The 20,698-nt window shown below is 52.6% G+C and overlaps 1 protein-coding gene across 9 annotated transcripts in view; it reads left to right on the forward strand.

The window, feature by feature from the left end:
- ZNF618 (zinc finger protein 618) overlaps positions 1-20,698 on the forward strand; it is a 148,550-nt gene that overhangs the window by 86,600 nt on the left and 41,252 nt on the right. For all 9 annotated transcript variants that reach the window (XM_070430746.1, XM_070430749.1, XM_070430748.1 and 6 more), the window contains exons 2-3: positions 701-744; positions 16,643-16,902. In XM_070430746.1, the coding sequence (XP_070286847.1) occupies positions 701-744; positions 16,643-16,902 (304 nt within the window). The remainder of the gene's footprint in view (positions 1-700; positions 745-16,642; positions 16,903-20,698) is intronic.

Genomic DNA, 20,698 nt, shown 5'->3' on the forward strand with positions numbered 1-20,698 from the left:
CCAGGGGTGGTGGGGAACCTGGGCCTTCCCCCATGTCTGTGGCCTCTGCACCGCGGTCCCCCCAGCACTGGCCTGGGAGTCAGGATCCCCAGGTCTCTGTCCCTCAGCCCTCATGAGACTGCAGGCAGCTTCCTCCTCCCCCAGGGCCTCAGTCTCTCCATCGGAAATTTTATGATTTCTGAAAATTTAATTTGGTCAGCCTTATTCCCCCCACCCCACCCCCGCCCCCAAATAAAGAGATTAGGAACCAGCACTCTCTCGCCTCCCCCCTACTCAGAGGGTTGGGGGACAGAATATTTTAACATAAATGAATTTCCCCCCTCCGGTTGGTGGGAATAAATCTGCGGCTACTGTTTTATTGGAAATCCCAGCTGAAAATAAAAATGGTGCAATTCAATCTCAGATTTAGCTGGTTACTTACTTTTCACCGAGTCCCCAGGGTTCTGTGGTTGCTGGGTTTGTGTTGGCAATGGGTGCTCCGCTGGATTTAAAGGGCCCAGCAAATGTGGGTTGGGGGTGTGCTGACTCCCTCTCACCACTGGGGGCAGAGTTTTCCAGCCTGAAGGAATGGAGCGGGGGACAGGGCCAGCTCACCCCTGTGTCCCAAGGCTGTGCTGGGCAGCAGCCTGGTGGGGTGGCAGAGGGTAGAATTCTGTGTCTCCCCCCTTGGCTAATGCAGGTGTTTGGGTTTCTTTTGCAGGCTGACGGAGCCAGTGCGGCTGGACGGAAAAGCACGGCGAGCAGGTAGGTACGCCCTCACCTCACCACGCCTCCCTCACCACTAGCAGCCATCTCTCCCTGGTTTGCCTCTTTCTTCCGCCCGAAGGGATGGATGGTCCCGGCCAGGCCCCTTTGCTGAGAAGTATCCGTGCTTCCCTGGAGGATGTACTGTTGTGGGCAGCACTTTCCAGACCTCCTGGTGTCCTCTGTGGGCACCTGTGCCTGGAACCAAGGATGACTCAATCCTCAACGGGCCTTTGGCTGCTCAAGTTGGGGAGGAAAGGTCCTGCTCAGGGTCATGTGATGAGTGAGTGGCTGTGTCGAGGCCTTGAACCTGCCGAAGCTGGGTGCACTCTCTGTTCAGAAACAGTGAGCTCAAGTGAGGGTCCAGCAAGCCTATCCCACCGTCCTCCCTCATTCATTGAGCACCTGCTAGGTTAGGCCCAGTGCTGTGTGCTACGGGCCCAGATGTATTTGATGCTAATTTATTCATCCAACGGATATTTGAGTGTCTGCTGCGTGGCAGGCACTGTTCAAAGTGCTGGGTCTACATCAGGGAACAGACAGACAAGGTACCATCCGTTTCTCATGATTGTCATGTGGAAGTGGTCTTTGCCTTCGTGCATGAATCTCCCACGCCAGCATATCTGCCTGTTGTCAGGGGACAGCAGGCGGGTTTCCCCATAGTCCTAGTGGCTGCCTGGAGCTCTCTATTGGGTCTTAGCAGCCCACGGCTGCAGGGGGAGGGAGAAGAGTGCTGAGATAGATTAGAGATGCCTGCCTAGTCAGGGGAGCGGGTGGGTGGCATACGTGCCATCTCTTTGCTCCCCGTGACTAGCCTAGGCTTGAATATACTCCGTCCTGGAGCCCCGTATTATTACCAAGATGCCAGAATATACCCCAGGAAGGACCAATCCAAACCCTAGGGTCATGTGTCATTTGAAGAAATTTCTAATAATTATGACGACCATTGAGTCAGCACTTACATGTCAGCTCCCGACTACGTGACTTACATATGTCAACTTACTATTAAAAATTCATGTGATCTTTATAACAACCCTAAGTGGGAGGTGCTCTTATTCCCACTTTACAGACGAGGACGCTGAAGTACAGAGACGTGTTTGGGCTTCAGGCCTCCCAGCTGGAAGTGAGCAGCACAGCCAGGATGCTCACCCAGGTCTGACTCCTCCGATGCATATGCTTAACCACTGTGCCCGCTCACTTCTTGGTATGAAGTGATCAGCTAATAGGTGTTAGCGGAGACTGTTAGGGGCCATCAGCTCTGCCATAGGCTGAGGGCTTGTCAAGAAGGCAAGGACTCCAAAGGAGCTAACAAGTGAGTTTATATTGATTCTGTCATTAAAGCTAGTAGCGAATCTTTGAAAGACCAAAGCAGTAATGTTATACAGTGACCCAGCATTCAGTCTGAGAAGTGACTTACGACTTAAACTTCAAGAGATGGCCTTAGCTGATGCTGGTGAACTTGACCCTGGCCTGGGTTAGATTGGCCAAGTGGGGCTTAGACTTGTAGGCACTTTGTGGAGCATTAGACTCCCTTAGTCCCTGTTTCAGATGGGGAAACAAAGCCCCAAGGCTCCCTGGGGTCAGAGGTAGGCTAGATGGAATGGCCTTGAAGGACCTGCGACCCTCTGACATGGGCTTCCCCTGAGCTCCCAGCTGTGCCACAGCACGCTCTCTCACACACCAGGGTCTACTTTCGTCTCAGCACCTTCCTTTTGGCCCAAAACACCCCATTTTGTTACTTCTCCAGAGGGCCTCTGGCTAAACCCCAAAACCAACCGCATGGGCTGCTCAGGAATTAGTGTGAAATTGAGGGGGACAAGGAGAGATGGTGTTTCTGATCCTAAGAGACAACCGAATGTGGTTTGGTTTATTTCCTTGTAACCCAACCTGGGTCAATTTTACAAGACCAGTGATCCCAGCACTTGAGGTTAATGCTGACCTGGTGTGCAGGTTACAAGTCACAGAGCACAGCTCAGCCAAACCTCACTTATTCTGGGAGCATGGGGGCTGCGGGGCCTTGGCTGTGGAAAATACTAAAGGAAATGTGGTTTTTGTAATCAAGTAAATGAAGCTACGGGCTTGCTGTGGTGAAGAATTGCTGCCTTTTGTTGTCAGTTGAAGGTTTTCAGGCGTGGAAGGACTCTGCAGATAACCTACTCCAGCGCTCTCATTTGGAGATAAGGAAGCCAGGGGTGGAAGAGGTTAAGGGACTCATGTGTTCGCTGCCTAACCAAGTGATCAGGACTGAGTAGACAGGGAGATTGTTGGGGTTGGGGGGAAGGTGAAAAATCATTCTCGGTCATTCATTCCACAAATGCTTACTGAGCACCTGCTAAATGCCAGAGTCTGACCTATGACCCAGTGCTGGATATATAGTAATGAACAGCAGACAGCAACCCTGGCCTTATGGAGTTGATGTTCTAGTGGAAGTGGGAGAGACATAATAAATGCATAAACTATGTGGTATGTCAGGTGGTAAAAGGTGCTATGGGGAAAAGCAGGGAGGGGGATTAGTGAACCAGAGGGAGTATTGCATCCCCAGGAAGGTGGCATTTGAACAAGGATCTGAAGGAGATGAGGGACTGAGCCAAGCAACCATGAGAGAAGCACATTTCAGGCAGAGAGAATAGTAGGTGGGGGAATAGTAGGTGCAGGGCCGTGGGGCAGGAATTTGTATATCATACTGGAGCAACAGCAAGGAGGCTGATGTGGCTCTTTAGGGCCTTGGAGGTGGGGAACCATTGGGGATTTTGGACAGAAGGGTGGAATCAGTTTGGTTTTTAAAAGGATCATCCTGGCTGCCAGGAGGAGAGTACATGGCAGGAGACAAGATGTTGTAAGAAGTGTTGCTAATGTTCAGGACCTTAGAAGGTAGGCTTGCAGGTGAGTTTCTAAAAGGTTATTTTAGCCAGGACTAAGGAATGCCGTTTTGCAAAGCTGGGTTGTGTGAGTCCTGCATCCAAAGTGCATAGTCTCCCGCTTGGGCCTGGGAGGGTGTGGAACAGCCGTCACCCCTGTGGCTCCCACGCTCCATGCCTGGTCTGCCAGGCATCCATCGTCCTTGACCTCTCTTCAGCCCCGCTAAGGGCCAGGCAGCTTAGCTCAGTGTTGAAGAGCCCAGACTGTCTGGGTTCAGATCCTGGCACTGCCCGCCTCCTGGATATGTGACCTTGGGCTAGTTACCTGTCCTCAGTTTCCCTGTCGTTAAAATGGGGGTTATATTAGTACCTCCCTGATAGTGTTGTCATTGGTGGTAATGTTAATAATAATTTGATGTTGTTATTATTAAGTGTGATAATGAGATATATACCTTAGCACCATGTCTGGCCCATGGTAGATGTTCAGTAAATGCTTGTTTTATTACCACATCTCCACCATGCTAGCTTCTACTCCTAGGAAAAGGTAACAGTGGGCTGGCAATTGATTTCTTGTAGAGCCTAGACATTGGCGAGAGGGCAGGAGAGGGTGTGCGGGTGGGGATGGAGCTTGTATTTGTTGAGGGCCTACCATGATCCAGCTACTGTGTTATGCAGTTTATACGCAGCTCATTCGATCCTCCCAGAGGCCCTCTGAGGCAATGATTGGCATCCCTCTTCCTTGGAGGGAATTGAGAAATAGACTTGTCCAACGTTACCCAAATAGTCAAATGGCTTTGGGCTAGGCTGAGTCTTGTCCTTTTTAGCCAAGATTTTTCACTGGTGAACCATTTAATTTGATAACCACATGCGTGTGGCTGCATCATTATTTTTTGAATAACATATTCTTGTTGTTTAGCATTTTGGATTTCAGCCGTAAAATAAAAGTAGCCCTAAACTATCTTCATTTGCATAAAATTTCACAGGAACAGTGGGCCCGATGCTCATCATTGACCAGTGTGGTGTTAACAGAATGAATCACTTGAGGACTCGGGATTTATTTTAGGCTGCGTCTCCCATCTTGACTTTAGGTGTATACGCCTGTTAATGGAGCTTATTTAATTTCCAGAAATGTGTATTCTGGAAATCTTTGGGCAAACTTCGGGCAGAGTTGGACCACAAAAATCATAAAAACTGCAGGCTGGCTTGGAAAGTTAAATTCCCAAGTGTGAAAAGGAGAGGGAGCCCGTTGCTTTCTTTGGTGGGCAGAGTTCACTGCGCTTTATCAGTGACTGTTAAACCAAGACTCTGCAAATAGGGCAGATTCTGAAAATTCAGAGACATTCTTAGGTTTGCTCTGTGGAGACAGCCACAGAAATGCCACTCACGTAGGCACATCAGAATCAGGGAGTCATTTCTGCCAGATGGCCTGTGGCTCTCGAACTTGGGGTGGTCCTGCAGAGTGAAGTGATGGGCCTCGAGGGAACCTCTGCACGGTGCCCCCGCCCAGCTCGGATCTCCCCTTTGGGCCCTTTGAGCAAGTGAAGAAACTTCCGGTGAAGCTGTGACTATCAGTTCAGAGCGTCTGGAAGTCCTGCCTTGTCCTGAAGAAGCGCAGGCCTGGGAACAGTCACTAGGATGATCCGACTTCTTGAGGTCCTTAATGACAAAGGCCCTTGATCTGAGAAAGCAACCCGGAAAATTTCCAGAACCTCGTCTGTCTGGCTCCGCCAGCGGAGGAGAAACATCCTCACCCTCGGCTTCAGCTTCCTCCAGGTCCCATGCAACACATGATGGTGAGGAATGCCAGTGTATGCCAAGGCCACCTTGGTCACCCCCGCCTTCCCCTCCGGTAGGGAGTGGCTTGGCTCTCCTCTTCATCGCAGCTGCATGGAGAGGGGCCCTGCCCTCCACTCCTTTTGTTTCGATCGGGCCTAAAACCCCTCCTACACTCATTTATGAGTACTCCATCCATGGCCTACGAGCTCATCTTTTTCATAGTTTCACCAAACTTTTCATATTTTGTCTGGCAAGAGCTTGGTGGTTAGTGTTCACATCCCCGGCTCTCACATGAGGAGAGGGCGGGGTGGGCAGGTTAGGGAGCTTGGCAGTGGTCCATGCATCTAGTTATCATCCCGGTACCTTGGGAGGACCTGGACTATGTAGTTAGGAGTCTTATTTGTGTGTCAGGGAGTGGGGTGCCTCTGGGCAGTGAGGGACCAGGCTGGGTCCTCCCCCTAGAGCAGCGGTTCTCAATCTGTGGGTCTCGACCCCTTTGGGGGTCGAATGACTCTTTCACAGGGGTCGCCTAAGACCATCGAAAAACACATATATAATTACATATTGTTTTTGTGATTAATCCCTATGCTTTAATTATGTTCAATTTTTAACAATGAAATTGGGGGTCACCACAACATGAGGAACTATATTAAAGGGTCGCGGCATCAGGAAGGTTGAGAACCACTGCCCTTGAGTGTGTGGACAGGGCTGCTGTGCATTACAAACCTCAGTATGTCATCAGCTGGCCTCCAGGACTGGCGGGTGGAGCGTGGAAGGGAGAGGCCAGATGTAATGCCAGGGCGGGGTGTGTGGGCACTGCCATAGGAGAGATGGCCGCTGGACAGCTCCAGGCATCACTTGTTAGGGTGGGCAGCATGTTGGAGAGGAAGTGGTCCTGTTGGGTAGGACCTTTCATTCCAAGGAGAAAGTGGCCAGAGGACTTGTACAAGGAAGGGATGGGAGCTAAGTCACAGCCTCGGCAGGAAATAACGTTGGTGGAGAGGGAGTGTGTGTACATCATCCAGCGTGAGGACCAGCTTAGGGACTGCCTCACTCTTCACTGACTGAGTCACCTGCCCTCTGAGGTCTGCTTCGGACCCATGGGTGCCCCAGAAGATGCAGAACGTGGGCATGGGCCCCCCCCCATGACCTGTGAGTGAGTGGGTCCCACCTGGGGGAGAATTCTTGAGTCTGCAGGGTCCCGACGGATCTGAGTTGCGCCCCTGCCGGCCGACCCACTGGAAGATGAACGAAGGCTGTGCTTTCATTGAAGACACTTAACATTTCAGTGACCTGGGCCAGCCTTCCATGTACCAGGACACCCCGGAAAGAAATTTCCAGCTTTACCCAGCGTTGCTCAAGACTCCTGCTTATCTCTCTGTTAGGCTTACATTAACCAGGGAATTAACTCTTCATATTTAAATCCTCACGCTGTCTTTCCGAGCTGCAGTGTCGCCCAGCGTTGTGGCTGACTGACACCAACATGGAGACAATTAAGTGCCTAAGACTGATCTCAAGCTAATGGTATATTTATGCATTGTAGGCTGTTTTGAATTTCTAGACTGTTAAGAGTTGTTAAATAGGTTAATAGTTTTAATCTATTATTCTCATCTCTTCTACTTGACTATTTATTAAAATACATCAGTGATACGTGACAGAAATGGAGGTGCAGGTAATTCCGAGGGTTATTAAGGCCTGTGTGGTGGCGTGCAGGTTTGAGACACGGGAAGAATAGTAACTACAGACCAGGCCTCATTACCAGGGTCCGTGGAAGCCGGGGTTTTGCTGTAGGCTCCCGCTGTCTGTCCTTCCAGGACAGCGGACGGACGTTTCGCCCTTTCTCCCCATTGTGATTTCCGTCCTTGCGGCTAAAGACGGGAGCCTCTTTCTAGCTAAAGGACAGGTGTGGGCACCGCGGCCATTTTCAAACACGTCAAGGAGAGCTGGAGGTCAGCAGTGAGCACAGCTGTGCCACGTGCTTTCTTCTGTGGCAGAGATGGGTCCCTGAATTTCAGCCTCGAGCACGTGCCCCATTGTGTCAGGATACGAACGGTGCCGGAGGGGCCTCGGGAAGAGGTTCCCCGCCTCTAGGAGCTTCTGGTCATTTGTTAATTTATCTGTTCATTCAGTCAACAAGTTGTTGAGAAAACAGAAATCATCCAAACGATCAAAAGCCCAAGAGCGGGAGTTGAATCGCCGCTCTTGTCACTAGAAGGCTGTGCGATCAGGAAAAGTCACTCTGCGTCTCTGATCCTAGGTTTTCTTATCTGAAAACAAAACTGCCTCCCCTGGGGAGGCGTTGTGGAGTGAGGCGCCCTGCCTGGGCACCATGGCCACGCAGTACATCTCAGCTGCCCTTGTTCTTGATTGCGTCCTTTGGGCCATCATCGCCACCATCACCAGCAGCACCTCTCACCCTGCGTGCTGGCGTATTTACATCGGGCTTTTTTCTGTTTGTATCATTCAGCAGATGTTAACGGACATCAGCCAGGGGCCAGGCACCGGGGTGGGGGCCCTTGCCTCTGGAAGTCTCTGAGAACCAGGTGGAATTAGTGGGCACATTGGAGGCAGGAGCCTGTCTGAAGCAGAGGGGCATTCCTGGAACCCTTGATGTGAGACGCAGGCCTCCCGGGACCTCAGCACCCCACCCCGTGCCCTGAGGAGCCAGGTCTGCCGATTGATGATAGAACGGCGACCCTGCACGCTCAGGAATTGGTGTTACTGTGCAGTATCAGATCATCACATGGTACAGTTTATACGTACATGTGTCATGTGTCAATAATACCTCAATGAAGCTGGAGGGGGACAAGCTGGTGTCAGAGTGTTCCCAGGCTACTGGCGTTTCAGGAAGGAGGAAGAGTGTGCTGCATTGGCGGGAATTTCCATTGGGAAGGAAATAAATAGGACTTTGACACTTCAGGAATAAGCATCACTTTTTCCATTGGCTCCTGGGGAACATCTCTGACCCGTGTTCCACGAGGGAAGGTGGGTGGGACATGGCTGCCTTCAGTTCTGAGCAGTTAAACCGTTGACATTTGGCGGGCAATGTTGGAGGGAGACGCCCCGGAGGCTGCATTGGCGTTGACCTTTCCAGGGCACGTGCCTTGGGTCCTTAAATGAACAGGGTGCTTACTGATCACTCCCCACATGCCAGGCACTGCTGTGGGTGCTGACATGTGACCATGAACTGACAAGACGAAGTCCCCGCTCTCTTCTAGCTCATGTTCCAGTTGGGGTGACAGACAGTGAAGAGGATGAGGAGTAACAGGAACGTTAGGTAAACAGGGCAAATACTAAGCAGAACGCATCAGGCAGGGAAGGGGATTGGGGCGTCGGAGGCCCTGCATCAGCAGTCTGCACATCTCCACTGGCGCTGGGATGTTTGAGTAACAGACCTGAAGGAATGGAGAGCTCGAGCCACGGAGGCACCTGGGGAGGCGGAGAACATCCCAGACAGAGGAAAGTGCAGGCGCAGAGCGAGGCAGGAGCGAGCCTGTGTGCTCAGGGGACAGTGGACAGCACAGCATGGAGATGGTGCAGCCAGTGAGGAGGAACGGGGGGCGGGGAGGATGTTAGCAGAAGAGGTCAGCGGGCACGTGGGGCACGTCACAGAGCCCTGAGGGTCAGGTGAGGACTGTGGCTGTTACTCCGGGTGAGATGCAGAACCACAAATGGACTGTGAGCCGAAGAGTGACACGACCTGGCTTGTTTTCATAGGATCGCTCTGCCTGCTGTGTTGAACATGGATTTGGAAGCGTCAGGCCCGGGTAGGAGCAGGGAGATTGGCTATGAGGTTATTACAACAAGACAGGAGGGAGGAAGGTGGCTTGGACGAGAGTGGTGGCCGTGGCGGGTAAGGAGTGCTCAGGTTCTGGACATATTTTGAAGGTGGAGTTTATAGGATTTGCTTGTAAATTCAAGGCAAGGATAATTCCAAGATCTGGGCCTGAGGAGCCGGAGGGATGGAATTGTTAGTAAAGGGGATGGGAAAGATTACAGCTATTCGCTGGGGGTGTCTTAGACTCAGGGGTCAGTGGGGAGAGCACGGGGGTAGGAGTAAGAAGAACTGTTTGTCGACTTGGGGGAGGGCCATGGCTCAGTTTGGACCTGTTACGTGTGGGTGCCGGTTAGGCAGTTGGTGATGCAGGTGTGGAGGTCAGGGGGCAGGTCCAAGCTGGAGATACAGTTTGTGATTCATCTTCACATAGTTAATATTTAAAAGCAGGAATCTGGACGAAGTGACTTAGGGAGTGAGTGTGGCTAAGAATAGAAGAGGCTCCGGAACGGGTCCTTGGGGCATGTTGAGGTATGACAGTGGGCTGGCGAAGAGGAATCAGCAGAAGGCACAGGAGGGGCCAGCAGCTGAGAGGCCCACCGGCAAGCACAGAACCAAGTGGGGAAAGAGTTGGACGGAGGAGAGAGGCGTGCTCTCGTCAAAGGACGGGTTCAGTGAGAAGCGAGAAGGGACCATTGGATTGAGGAGCATGGCGGGCCCAGGAGGTCTTGGGAAGGAAGAACAGCTCTGGGAGACGGGGGCAGGCAACAGCCTCATCGGACTTAGGAAGCATTGCCAAGCAGGGGGTTCACCGACATCTACAAATAGATAGTCATTTGCACTCAGATCCTTGGGTGGTGGGCCGATGGGTAGAGTGGGAGCATTGGCCAGTGGTCAGCCCCTGCAGCAGGGTAAACACAGTCCCCGCAGTCGTGGTTGGATGTGCGTTCATTCATTGAACACCCCACGCAGCCATGCGTTCCTGGAGAGTGTGCTTAAGCACAGCGTGAGGCCAGTTAACCCTCATTCCTAATGACTGGAGTCTTTAATGAAGTTGTATTCTGGAGGGAGCTAACCGAGTCATTATTTACATGCTGTGATTAGAGATTTCCCCCTCTACATTGTTTCAGGTGGGTAAAGTAGCAGTAGCCTTTGGAGGGGGTGGGGCGTCCTCAGGCTGAGTCTTGGGGTGCAATGGATGCACTGCTCCCCATCCTGTTCAAGGAGACAGGCGCACCTGCTGCATAGAGGTCCAGCCCACTCAGTGTGCAGATGAGAAAGCTGAGTCTAGCAGGCATGAGCGTTTTTGGTGGAGAGATGTGGGCATTGTTCCCAGGAACGAAGTTGTCTGACTCCTGAGACTCTTCCTCCAACGTGGCCAGAAATGACGATTGTCCTCGGGCCTCAAATCTACTGATTTGTTATTTGGTTGCGTGGTCTCTGGCTGCAGAGTTTTGTGGGACCGGTTCCCTCCTGGAGCTGGAAGAATTGTTTCCAGAACAAACTCATCCCTGGAAGTTGTGAGACCTCAGGCATGCCATTTGCTCCCGGTGTTGATGGCGTCCCTGCTGTGCACCAGGCCTGTGCACAAGGAGCACGTGGATGTGAAGAGGGCTGTTCTGTGCTGCGGCGTCTCCCTCTGGACCACAGGGCTCTTGTGAGCGCCAGATGGGATGGGGTGGGTCTAAGCACTTGGAGGGCCATCTGGTAACACCCAGAGGGAGGGAGTTGCTCTGCAACCTCCCCAGGCAGGCTCTCTGGGTACATTGGACTGGCCAGATGCAGTAACAGGGACGAGTAGGAGCGAAGCAAAAGGAAACTGAGAGTCGTGGAGGGCAGTGGTTTACAAACTTAACCACTTGGAGCTATTTCTTCAGATGTAGTCGGATGTAGCGTATCAGCTTCCTGCTGTGACAAATTACCACCAACTGGGTGGCTTAAACCAGCAGAGGTTCGTTCTCTCACAGTTCTGGAGGCCCGATGTCCAAAAGCAAGGTGTCGGCAGGGTCACAGGTCTCCGGGCTTCGGGGAGAATCTTCTCTTTGCCTCTTCCAGCCTCTGGTGGCTGCGGCATTCCTTGACTTCGAGCTGCATCACTCCCATCCCTCCCTGTGGCCATGCTGCCGCCGCCCCCTTCTCTGTGTCTGTCATCTGTGTCTGTCCACTCTCCTGTGTGTCCCTTTAAGGCAGGGTGGGGAACCTTTCTTCTGCCAAGGGCCATTTGAATATATATAACATCATTCGAGGACCATACAAAATGATCAACTTAAAAATTACCCTGTGCCCGGCCGGTGTGGCTCAGTGGTTGAGCATCGACCTATGAACCAGTAGGTCACAGTTCGACTCCTGATCAGAGCACATGCCCGGGTTGTAGGTTCGATCCCCAGTGTGGGGGTGTGCAGGAGGCAGCCGATCAATGATTCTCTCCCATCAGTGATGTTCCTATCTCTCTCTCTCCCTCCCTCTCCCTTCCTCTCTGAAATCAATAAAAATATATTTTAAAAAATAACCTGCTATATTTGGTCAAACATTTAATTAACTCACCCCTAATGCGTTGGCAGGGCCAGACCCAATGATTTCGCGGGCCTTATGTGGCCAGCGGGCTGGATGCTCCCCACCCCTGCTTTAAGGATTTCTCATTGCCTTAGGGCCCACCCAGATAATCCAGAATGATCTCATCTCAAAATCCTCAATTATTTACATCTACAAAGAACCTTTTTTTCTAAATAAAGTCTCATTCATAGGTTCTAGGGATTAGGATGTGGGAATATATTGAGGGGGAGGGGGCAGGGGCACCATTTACCCCTTTACAGGGAGAAAGAAGCCAAATATGTATACATTAGACCAAGCTATGCATATCAGAGAGAGAGGGGTCTTGGAGCCCTGTTTACTACCACCCTCCTCATTCAGACTTCATGAGTGCTTTGGGGGCCACTGCTATGGAACCCCTAGGCCTTTAAGGAACACACTTTGAGAACCATCACCTTAGTGAAAGGCGAGGGCTCTTAGGGAATTCCTTGGGCAAGAACCCGCTTGGTCTGGCTTCTGTCCCAGCATTCTGGCATGAGGAGTAGCCAGCGACCGCAGACGCTATGTACTTGCTGAGAAATAGCCCCTCGGTGCCCGGCTTTAGATTCTATGTTGAAGTGTGACTCGGGCTAAATATAAAATTCATGGCATATCTTGAGCAACTATTTTGTAGTTATCTATATATAAATCTGTTTTACAGAGACACAAATAGAATAGATTGTGGAGTGTCAGCGTGTAGATGGATTCCGAGTGCTTTTCACTAATATACCTAATGATTCGTGCTGAGAATATCCAAGGGCTCCACTGTACATTTAAATGGATATAATTAAAATAATGAGCTCTATTTTAAAAAATGATAGATGAGAAAAAAAATTTTTTGCAGAAGTTAGAAGGAGCTGCGCCACTAATTCAAAGTGATGTAAGTACTCCTGCGATTCCGTTGTTACGAGGACGCCTAATGAAATGCAAAGCAGCCGAGAAAGGCAACATTTGGGCTTGTAAATCTGAAGCATGAAGCCGTGTCCTCCGCACAGCAAGGCCTCAGGGGTGTCACATGTAAGGGAGCGTGTGTTGTGTGCCACGGTGCCTGTGGGTGAGAGGATGGCTCCCATGGCTCCCAGTGGAAAGTGCAGGAATCGCCTGTGCAGGGTGGAGGGGACATTCAGAGAGAGGTTCTAACTGCATCTCCAGTGAGCAGGGCAGGCTCCCGGAGGTGGGGATGTCATCCTCGTAATGACAGCTGCCATCCATGGAAACCTCTCTGCCAGCCCCCTGGCTCATCCGCCCCCGTCCTGGCAAGGATTGTGGTCCCCCTTTAATAGAGAAGGAAACTGAGGCCCAGAGAAGGGAACCCTTTGCCCGAGGTCACAGGGTGTATGGATGCCCGGCCTTTCTGACTCCCAACAGCTCCTCCCTCTCAGCAGGATGCCATGATGCTAGTGAGGTCCTGGAGAGCAGAAAGGGACACTGAGTCCGTTCAGATGGCACGATCAAGTGCTCACAGGACTCAGGCTGAGCTTCCGAACACGGCCAGTGAAGGAAGGGCTGAGGTAAGGGGGCCCTGCCCTGCCCTGCCCTGCCCTGCCCTTCCCATGACCTCCGCTGTGGGGAACACTGGCAGGTTGGACACCCGCTCCAGTGGGCCTCTTTGCTGCTCTTGGGAAGCTGTGCTCGGGGCGGCCAGGGTTGGGACCAGCTAGGGCCAAGCCAGGGAGAGTCCTCAGCTGCCTGCCCAGCACCCCCACCCACCCCCTGACCTGTGGGCTGTGTTCTTGCTGGGTTGGCATCGAGGGTGAGACAGACCCTGGCTTCCAGCCTCAGAGCGGGCAGGATTGGCTGACCATGAGCGCCCACGTGGTCTCAGCTAGGGAATGGGGATTTCAGCCACTTCTTTCACTACTTCCCACCAGCATGATCATCTCTAGGAATTGGTTTAGACAAGGTCCTGGATTTAGATTTTTGCAGTTGATCCTCACAAGGCCTTTTGAGTAGGTGTGGGGGCCCCGCTTCATGGATATGCAAACAGGCTCAGAGAGGGTCGGGGGTTCGCTCAGCGTCACCAGGCAGGCAGCGATAGAGTTAAGATTTGAACTCCTGTCTGTCTACCTCCCCAGCCCCTGCACTACAGTCTATGCCATGTAAGACCCTTCCCCGCATCCTGTGCACACTCCCCTCCCCCAAGACGGTAGGTACCCATAGACCATCTCCCCTGGGGCACTGTCCCAGGCCCATGCAGATATTGCCTTGTCCTCTCTGCATCACAGCGCTGAGGGGTGGGTGCTGTGTTTACCCATTGTATGGATGTGAAGACTGAGGCTTGGGGTGGGGATGAGTGTGTGTGAAGTCACTCATGCAGAAGCCCACTGCTTGGGAGGGGCAGTGCCGAAATGTGGCCCCCAGCTGATTAGACTTCAAACCCTGATGCTCTTTCCATCTCAGGTCATCACATCCCATCCTGCCAGGCCTTGAGCCAGCTTCTGCTCCAGTGCCTCAGGGCCAGGGAGCTCCCCACCCTAAACATGCCCCTCGTTTGGCTGGCTAGCTGGCTGGCAGGAATATCCTCCCTCCTAGACCATAGCTGTCCTTGTAACTTCTCAGACCTGTTGGTCCTGGTTATGCTCCTGGGACTCCCTGAACTCAGGCTTTTTGCGGGGGGATGGAATAGGCATGATGCCCTCCCAAGGGGGGCTCTGGACCTCACCAGGGGGACTGTAGCTCAAGATATCTGGGGAGGCAGCAGCAGCCAAAAAGCCAGGAGCCTCCCGCCTTCCTGCACACTCACTAGCACCTTGGCCTGACTCTGTTCGGATGCTGAAGGGCAAGAATGGTGACATGGGGGCTGCCACGGTGCGGGGGGCAGGCTCCCTCTGGCGGTTTCTCTCCCAGTCTAAGCATGTTGCAGCGAGAGCCAGGATGCCTGCGTCAATTCTTGGTTCCGCTTCTTTGTGCCCATGTGACTTTGGACAAGATATTTCACCTTCTGCCTCAGTTTCCTCATCTGTAAAATGGAGATAATACCAGGACTGACCTCACAGGCTGTTACCGAGGGTAAGAGGAGTCCGTGTGTTAGAACAGTGCCTGGTACCTAGGACACTTTATTGAAATGTTTCTTAAATCAATAAAGGAAATGAATGCTGAGAGGATTGAATCATCTAGTTTTACATTTCCCACCGAGGAGAAGGGCATGAGGTCAGACAGTGTCTGGCCGTGATGTACCAGGCTCACTAGGAGGCGTCACTGGGCCCACCGGGTGCCGAAGATGTGCTAACAGTTTGCCATTATTAATAAGAGTAATGGCGGCCGTGTCTTGAGAGTGGTTGCAGGCCAGGCACTGTGCTCGTGTTTTTCAAGCCTTGGTTGATTGAAACCCATGTGAGAACCACGTTAGCTCCATTTTGCAGATGTGAAAACTGAAACTCAGAGGTTCGGTAGCTGGATCAAGTCACACCGGAAGTGACGGACTCCATAGCCCTCGCCAGTGGCTGGTGTCCCCTCTGCCTACCTTTTCATTCCCATCCGGTTCGTCTGAGTCCTGGCCTCCTGTATTAGTCAACTCAGGCTGCCATAACGAAGTACCATAGGCTGGACGCCTTCTCCCAGTTCTGGAGGCTGGAAGTCTGAGATCGGGGGCCAGCAGGGTTGGGAGCTGGTGAGGACCCTCTTCCTAGCTTCCACCTTCTCTGTGTCCTCACACAGTGGGGACAGAGTCAGAGAAAGAGGAGTGCCTCTGTCTCTCTCCTGAGGCCACAGTCCTATGACAGGGCCTCACCCTTATGGCCTTATTTAACCTTAATTACCTTGTCGAGATCCTCTCTCCAGATACAGTCACACTGGGGATTAGGACTTCACCATGTGATTTGGGGGGTTGAAGACACAATTTAGTGCAGGGGTGGGCAAACTTTTTGACTCGAGGGCCACAATGGGTTCTTAAACTGGACCGGAGGGCCGGAACAAAAGCATGGATGTAGTGTTTGTGTGAACTAATATAAATTCAAAGTAAACATCATTACATAAAAGGGTACGGTCTTTTTTTTTTTTTAGTTTTATTCATTTCAAACGGGCCGGATCCGGCCCGCGGGCCGTAGTTTGCCCACGGCTGATTTAGTGTATAGCACCTCCAATGGCCTTTCTCTGCCCTCTTGTCAGTTTGGGTCTCTCTCTCTCTCTCCTCACTTTCTTCACCCTGGACAGAGCTGGGAGCTGGGAGGGACAGAGATGTGATAAAACCCATGCTGTTGTGATAGCTGAAGCTGGAGCCCAGAGAGGAGAAGGGTCTTGGACTTGCATCACACAGCAAGGCCACTGTGGGTCCTGGATCAGAACCTGGGTCCCTGCTTCCCCGTTGGTATGCCAGGGGGTCTTGCCAGAGCGGCCTGGAGTCTGGGCCTTGAAGATCGCCCTGGGCCTTGAAGATCGCCCTGGATGAGGTCTCTAGGCCTCCTGCCAAGGAGCGAAGAGAACAGCACCAGACACTTCGCACATCGAACCACGTACACGCTTGCCACTCCTTGTGCGGAAGGAGAATTAGCAGCGCCAGCGTCGGGGCGCTGGTTAGAAATGTAGAATCTCAGGCCAAACCCTGACCTGCTGAACCAGAATCTGCGTTTTGCCAAGATTCTCAGCTGATTTATGTGAAGCTTGAGAAGTTATTTCCATCAGCCAGAGCCAGTTTCAGGAGTTCCTGGGCACAGGTAGACCTCTTTAGACCCCAGCTTCCCCATCTGTAAAATGGGTGGTGGTGGAGCCAGGCTGGCCCAGTATTTTCAAACTGTGTTCCTGGGAGCCCCAGGGTTCCCCGAAGGACCCTCAGGGGCAGCCATGGCCATGTGCTTCAAGGAGAGGTTCACGTGACAGGTGGGTCTGTAGCTAAAGATTGTGCTGCCCCCTGGGCTGGTGGGCCCCCAGGTGGGGCTGGGGGTGGGCATGGGGTCCACTCTGAACAGACTCTCTTCTTCCCCAGGGAGCGCTTGAAGCGCAGCCAGAAGAGCGCCAAGGTGGAGGGGCCGGAGCCCGTGCCGGCCGAGGCCTCGCTGAGCGCCGAGCAGGGAACGATGACGGAGGTGAAGGTCAAGACAGAGGTGCCCGACGACTACATCCAGGAGGTGATCTGGCAGGGCGAGGCCAAGGAGGAGAGCAAGGCGGTCAGCAAGGATGGGACCGGCGACGTGCCCGCCGAGATCTGCGTGGTGATCGGTGGTGTCCGCAACCAGCAGACCCTCGGTGAGTGCTTGCCCTGAGCGGGTTGGGGCTGAGCCCAGAGTCCTGGGCAGTGAAGGCCCCAGATCTCTGCCCCTCCTGGCCGAGAGCCTGTGGTGGCTGCCCTCTGCCCTCGGGGCAAGAACTCGTCTCCTTAGACTTATCTCTGCCAGCACAGCTCTAGTCCAGAGCTCTCCTCTCTCCACCTGACGTGACAAAACACCACGCATCCTTTGAGACTTTAAGTCAAATGCCTGGAACGTTCTGCAGACCAGTGAGTCCCTCATGCATGGGGCTCCCATGCCCCAGGGGGGTCTAGCGCAGCCTGCGTTGCCTGGTGTCCCAAATGCCTGTCGGTATTTCCACCTCCTCTGCTGGACTAGAGGCTCCTGGGGCAGCTCCCAGTGCAGGTCCTGCTCAGAGCAGATGCTCAGTCAGGACCAGATGGGGGACGGACTGGTACCTTCTACCCCTGCCTCTTCTGATCTGGGCCGGGCTCAGAGGAGCTCTGTGGAAAGAAGCTTCTTAGAAATCGTCGCTCCCCTCGCTTCCCAGCCTGAGCCAGGGGATACCCCTCGGGCTGCCTGCGTTCCTGCCAGGTTCTCCGAGGCCCCGCAGATATGTTTATTTAGCACAAGGAGGGATGAGCCAGGCAGGCAGGTGGTGGGGACCGAGTCCAGCTGGAGCGCCCACATCCCGCGTGCAGCGGGGGCTCGCTCCTCAGCTGCTGCCGGCTGTAATTGGTGGGGAGACAGGCTCAGTGTGGCCAGCTCTCTGGGCGTACCCCATGCCAGAAGTGAGAATTTTCATGTGAATTCCTTTGGCTTTAAATGTTGGCAACTAAATGTTCCAAACAAAACATGTCTGTGGGTCAGAGTCATTCCATGGGCCAGAAGTTTGCAAACCTAAGTCTGTAAAATAAAGTCCACATGCCCCGACCTGGCATCGAGGCCTCGCCTGGTCTGTTTCGGAGTGCCTTCCTGCTCGCTTCCCGCGTTCAGTGTGTTCTTAGAAGTTCTTAAGAAGTTCTACCATCTCCCTCTCCTCTGCCGGTCCTTCCTGGTCCAGCTCTAACTCATTCCTGACTTCTGGGCTCACGTCCAAGGTGGGGAACTTCCCCTGCATCTGTTTCCCAAGTTTGGCTCAAGTCCTGTTGCCTTATCTTTCCAACCTTGGGAATGAGCCTGGAGCTCCCTATTCTACCTGTTCCTTTGTTGGTTGCGGCCACCATCAGCCCCACCTGGGTCATTGTGGCATCCCACTAATAACCATGCCTTTGTGTCTCCCTGCATTCACCTGCTCTCCTTTCTGGCTGCCAGGGGCCTTGGCCAAAGCAGGACACTGAGCATGTCATGCCCTGATTCTAAACTTGGGATTCCCCACTGTGTCTAGGGGATAGCATCAAGAATCTCCATAACCTGAGCCTTTGAGCCTCATTTCTTATTTCTGATCTTTCCGGACCTTTCACTCCAGTGTAGTCTGTTCTGCAGCATTTCCTGCCCTTTCCCCTTGCTGTTCCCTCTTCCCGAATGCCTTTGGCCATTTCCTCATGCCCCAATCCAACCCATCCTTCAAGGCCAACTATATTGCCACCTCCTCCCAGAAGTCTTCCTTGATTTCTTCTGGTCAGAAGTGGTGTGTTTCTACCCCATCTCTCATTGGGGCACTTCTCATTAGAGGTGCCGGGTCCATGCTCATCTGCCACAAGGTGAGGAACTCTTGGAAGTGGAGCTCCAGGACCTGTCAGGTCTACGTCCCTATGCTCTCCTAGCAAAGTCCTAGCATCTAGGAAGCAGGGCTGACATTGGTGCTGAAACTGTCAGGATGGGGCGAGGTTATGCCACAGAAATGAAGATCCCAAAAGTAAAAAAGCAATCTTGGTAGCTAAACACCACAAAGGTGTATTTCTCAGTCATACTACATGTCCATTGTGGGTGAGCTAAGGGCTCCACTCTGCTCTGGACCTAGTCTAAAAGCTGCCATTGTAGGGAATGCTGCCACCCTGTGTCAGAGGGAGAGAAAACTCTGAGGGGACTCACACTGGCAGTTAACCTGCTGCGACCGGAAGTGAGAAATGCTAACTCCATGCAGTCATGGGCCAGAACTAGTGACGTGGCCTGCCCAACCTCGGGGAGGCCGGGAAATGCACGCTAGCGTGTGACAGAAGGAGGATGAACCCGAGATATCGGTGAAGAGCATGAGGGACTTAGCCCAGTGCCATATGAGAGAAGACTGTTTTCAGGGCCTGTGTCTGGCCTCCATCCATCAGTGTTCATTCCCCAAGGCTGAGCACTGTTAGCCACTAGATGTGTTAGTTAACCTGGTTAACCAAGGAGAGGACATGTCCTTGTTCACATGGAGGGGAGAGGGGTGTTTTAAGACTCATTGGACCCAGTAACTCTTTATGCCCTTCACCAGGAGCTTCCCAGAAGGGTAGTTGAATTTGAATCTTGGGATGGAGCTGGCAGTCTGGATTCAGCAGGGAAAGCCTGGAGCAGCCATGCTAGGGAAATGTGGGGAGCCCTCCCTGGGCCAGCTGCCTGCACATTGAGAGGCCTCAGGGCCTTGGCCTCATGCCAGTCACCATGCTGGTTTCCCTTGTCCTCGCTGTGCCTCGGTGTCCTCCTCTGTTAAATGAGGCATGCTCCCTGTCATGGCTGCTGGAGGGGTGTGGGAATCGCTGTTGTGCCGCGAGAACGAACTCGTCTCCTCCGATTGGGAGTGAATCCAGGCTCTGTGGCTTAATAGCTGTTGTACCTTGGGCAAGTTACTTGACCTCTCTGTGCCTCAGGTTTCACTATTGCAGATTCATTGGGCTATTTGAGGATTCAGTAAAAATGATCTATGTAAAGCGCTCAACATTGTACTTAGTAAATGGTTAGCTGTTGTTAGTATTGGTATTAATAGTAAACAGTACCTCTTCAAGGGGAAGGAGTAGTAATACTTCTGCTTTTGTCCCCCAAGTGGAAGAGATAAGACAGTGTGACGGAGAGAAGAGAAATGGGATGGAGAAGAAGCTTGTGGATGAAGTATCAGAAGACAAGGGTTCTAATGGGGCCTCGGTTTTCTCATCTGAAAACTAACTGATCCAGCCCCTGGCGCTCCTTCCAGTACCGCCTCCCTAGAATTCAGGAACTTTGAGCATCTCTGAGTTACCTGCTTTTGGCACACCCTTGTGAGAAGGTGTAAAAGCCAATGACAAGTTAGAAATGGAACCACCTTTTTAATGGAGCCCGTACCAAACAGGCCCAGGGCGCCCCCTGCTGGTCGTGGCCGCTCCTCTCGCATCCATCCAGTCCAACCTTCCTTAAGGGTGTTGTTTCTGCCAAGGGTCAGGCTCAGAGGAATGTGGCTTGGCCTCAGCACCAGGAAAGAAAAGCATTTAACAACAGCAACATACACAAACACACACACACACACACACACGCACACACCCATCAGGGTTAGAATTGAGCCATTTGAACTCATCTAATCACAGGATGGCAAGTAAATTTTATCTTGTGGGCCAAGTCCAAGTAATTGCAGCAGGCTCAGTGGAGTCTGTGTTGAAGCTTCTAAAGGGTGGCATGATTGATTATTGATGTCTGCCATGGCTGTGGACGTGGGCGCTGGGGCTACACATGCTATAGATTTAATACCTGTGTCCCCTTCATTTTATAGAAGGGCAAACGAAGGCCCGCGGAAAGAGAGCCGCCCCGAGTCACACAGCAGGTCGGTGACACTTTCTTCCACTTTGTGGAGGCCCCGCTCCACCTCACAGCACCCCCGCCCACTCACTTCTGGAAGGGAAGGACTCCCCGGGGTCTCGCCTGGGGTGAGT

This window comes from Myotis yumanensis, unplaced genomic scaffold (assembly GCF_028538775.1).
Source record: "Myotis yumanensis isolate MYYU_CA2020_CCGP unplaced genomic scaffold, mMyoYum1.0.hap1 SCAF_12, whole genome shotgun sequence".
Taxonomy (NCBI): Eukaryota; Metazoa; Chordata; class Mammalia; order Chiroptera; family Vespertilionidae; genus Myotis; species Myotis yumanensis.